The 2,187-nt window shown below is 40.6% G+C and overlaps 1 protein-coding gene across 4 annotated transcripts in view; it reads left to right on the top strand.

Moving 5' to 3' along the window:
• ccdc171 (coiled-coil domain containing 171) overlaps positions 1-2,187 on the top strand; it is a 36,887-nt gene that overhangs the window by 5,329 nt on the left and 29,371 nt on the right. For 3 of the 4 annotated variants that reach the window (XM_015394575.1, XM_015394576.1, XM_015394577.1), the window contains exons 4-6: positions 624-819; positions 1,115-1,265; positions 1,468-1,637. In XM_015394575.1, coding sequence (XP_015250061.1) covers positions 624-819; positions 1,115-1,265; positions 1,468-1,637 — 517 coding nt within the window. Of the gene's footprint in view, positions 1-609; positions 820-1,114; positions 1,266-1,467; positions 1,638-2,187 lie in introns of all 4 variants that reach the window. The other variant, XM_015394579.1, reaches the window with a different exon arrangement.

Below are 2,187 nucleotides of genomic sequence, written 5' to 3' on the forward strand. Positions count from 1 at the left end.
GAACTGTGCTATACAAATAAATTTGCCTTGCCTTAAGTGAGGAATATAGGGTTGGACGATGTATAGGCATAAACATCAGTATGATTCTGATAGATAAAACTGGGCACAGCTGTTTGTTTCCACCCAGGTTCTGTCTTTCTTTCAAAGAAAGGGCCGATCTGATTGGTCGTGTGTTTCGTTATTTTCCAGTGGTAGTGATGCAGCAAAGGACCACTGTGGGTGTTTATCTAAAGCAGGGAACCAACACCAGCACTGCTGTCAGTGTTTTGTGGAGTCGAAAGGGCAGGGATGTTTAAAGGAAACAGTATCGATTTATCAGCTATCATTTTTATTGGTGATCAATATTGGCCCACATTTTCATATCCATGTTTCTCTATTAGTAACAAAGGCTTGTAGCGCAAACGAAAATGAACCATAAATATTTCTCGCTTTATTCCATCAAAGTAATCCAACCAAGAATGTAAAGAAATATGTTCAGATTTAAAAAGAATATAATACAAAGAATATTATAGGGAAAGTTTTTAATAGAAGGTTGGATAAATAAAATGGAATTTTCCTTTTTATTTTAATGACAGACTATTTACAAAGTTCTAAACCTAATAAAAACAGACTCCTCTCTTCAGGGTCGTCAACTCCATAAGTCGCCAAGAGAAGCAGCTGGGAGGAAGAGAAGAGCGGGAGGAGAAGGAGGAACGAGTGATGGAAAGGAGGGCGTCCTCAGAGGGACGGGAAAGCAGCGAGAAGTCCAGAGAGCTGAGATGGAGGCTCAACCAGCTGGAAAAAGAGAAACTGAGGCTGACATCCTGCTACAACCAGGAGGTAAACCTACATGCTTTAAAAAGTTCCGTCTACCAAACTTTCCCTTTGCTAAAAATGGGGGAGGATCCATGATGCTGTGGGCTGGTTTCTCTAAAAAGCAGGATGCTTTAAATTTAAATTTGTGACCTATGTCAAATGTCATCCTTGGGTATTTAAACATAATATGATCCAAATCATTATGACCACGTCAGCACAGAGAACCATCTGTGATCTGAAAAGAGGAGCAAGCGTGGGATGAAAAGTTTAATGAATGTTTGAAATGGGCAGCATCCTGAGACCAGTGCTGATTTTCCAGGTGTGCACGCTGCAGGCAGAGGTGACCCGTCTTCGCTCCTCTGTGGAGCGGGGTGAGGCTCAGCGGGCGGAGCTACAGTACCAGCTGGCTGCAAGCCGCAGAGACAGCGAACGGATGGCAGAGCTCACCAGGGACAGACACACTTTAACAGGTGGACAAATTAAACGCATATTTGGTTGGTAGAACGCAACCGTCACAAAATGAAACTGTTTAGAATGATAACATGTTCAGCAATTTGCTGATAAAACCCTGCAGATTCTCCCTGGATTTACACAATCAGAGCAACACGCTGCTACCAGCAGCAGTGATTCTCACGCTTTTAAAGTGTTTGTTTTTATTCCTTTTTATGTCAGAGCAAGCAGCAGAACTCCAGCAGACTGTCGCCGACTTGCAGAAAGCTCTGAACGTCACACAGCAGGCAAGAAAAGAGGACCAGCAAGCTTTGCAGCAAGATCTGGAGGAGCGGGACCAACTGATCCAGAACTTTAGCTCAGAAAACCAGCGACTGCACCAAGTGCTGCAGGTCTGACCATTTAAAAAAACAGAATAAACTCATGCCCTGCAGATAAAAAGGTCATTGCTGGAATGAAGTATGATATTAAAATGCCAAATGCCAAAATCAAAACAGTACCGGTATTAGCTATAGAAGAACAGCTGCATATTTACATTCTGATGCCCTTTAATAGACGTGCAATTCTCAGTGATCCATTAGAGCTAAAATTAATTGTTTGAAGATATCAGAGTTGGGCTTTATTAGGAGTTTACTTACTTAGTAAACTTTTTATTTGCTGTTTTCTAATTGGCTTAATGAAGAAAAACCCAGACTCCAAGCTGAACCATGATGCTTAGTTACCAACTCGTAAAAAAACCTTGATTTGACAAACATGCAGACATTTCAATGCATTAATATTTAAACAAAATAAAACATTTTATTCTAAAAATATTAATATAACTTTTAAAGCCTAATCTAACCTTGACATTTTTCACTTAATATTTAACGTGTGCTCTGAAAGAGCTATCAACCAGCCTGTCTGAGAGTAGAGATGGACAAATATAGTATGGTGTCATCTGCA

The sequence above is a fragment of the Cyprinodon variegatus genome, unplaced genomic scaffold, assembly GCF_000732505.1.
Source record: "Cyprinodon variegatus isolate N-32 unplaced genomic scaffold, C_variegatus-1.0 Scaffold696, whole genome shotgun sequence".
Classification (NCBI taxonomy): domain Eukaryota; kingdom Metazoa; phylum Chordata; class Actinopteri; order Cyprinodontiformes; family Cyprinodontidae; genus Cyprinodon; species Cyprinodon variegatus.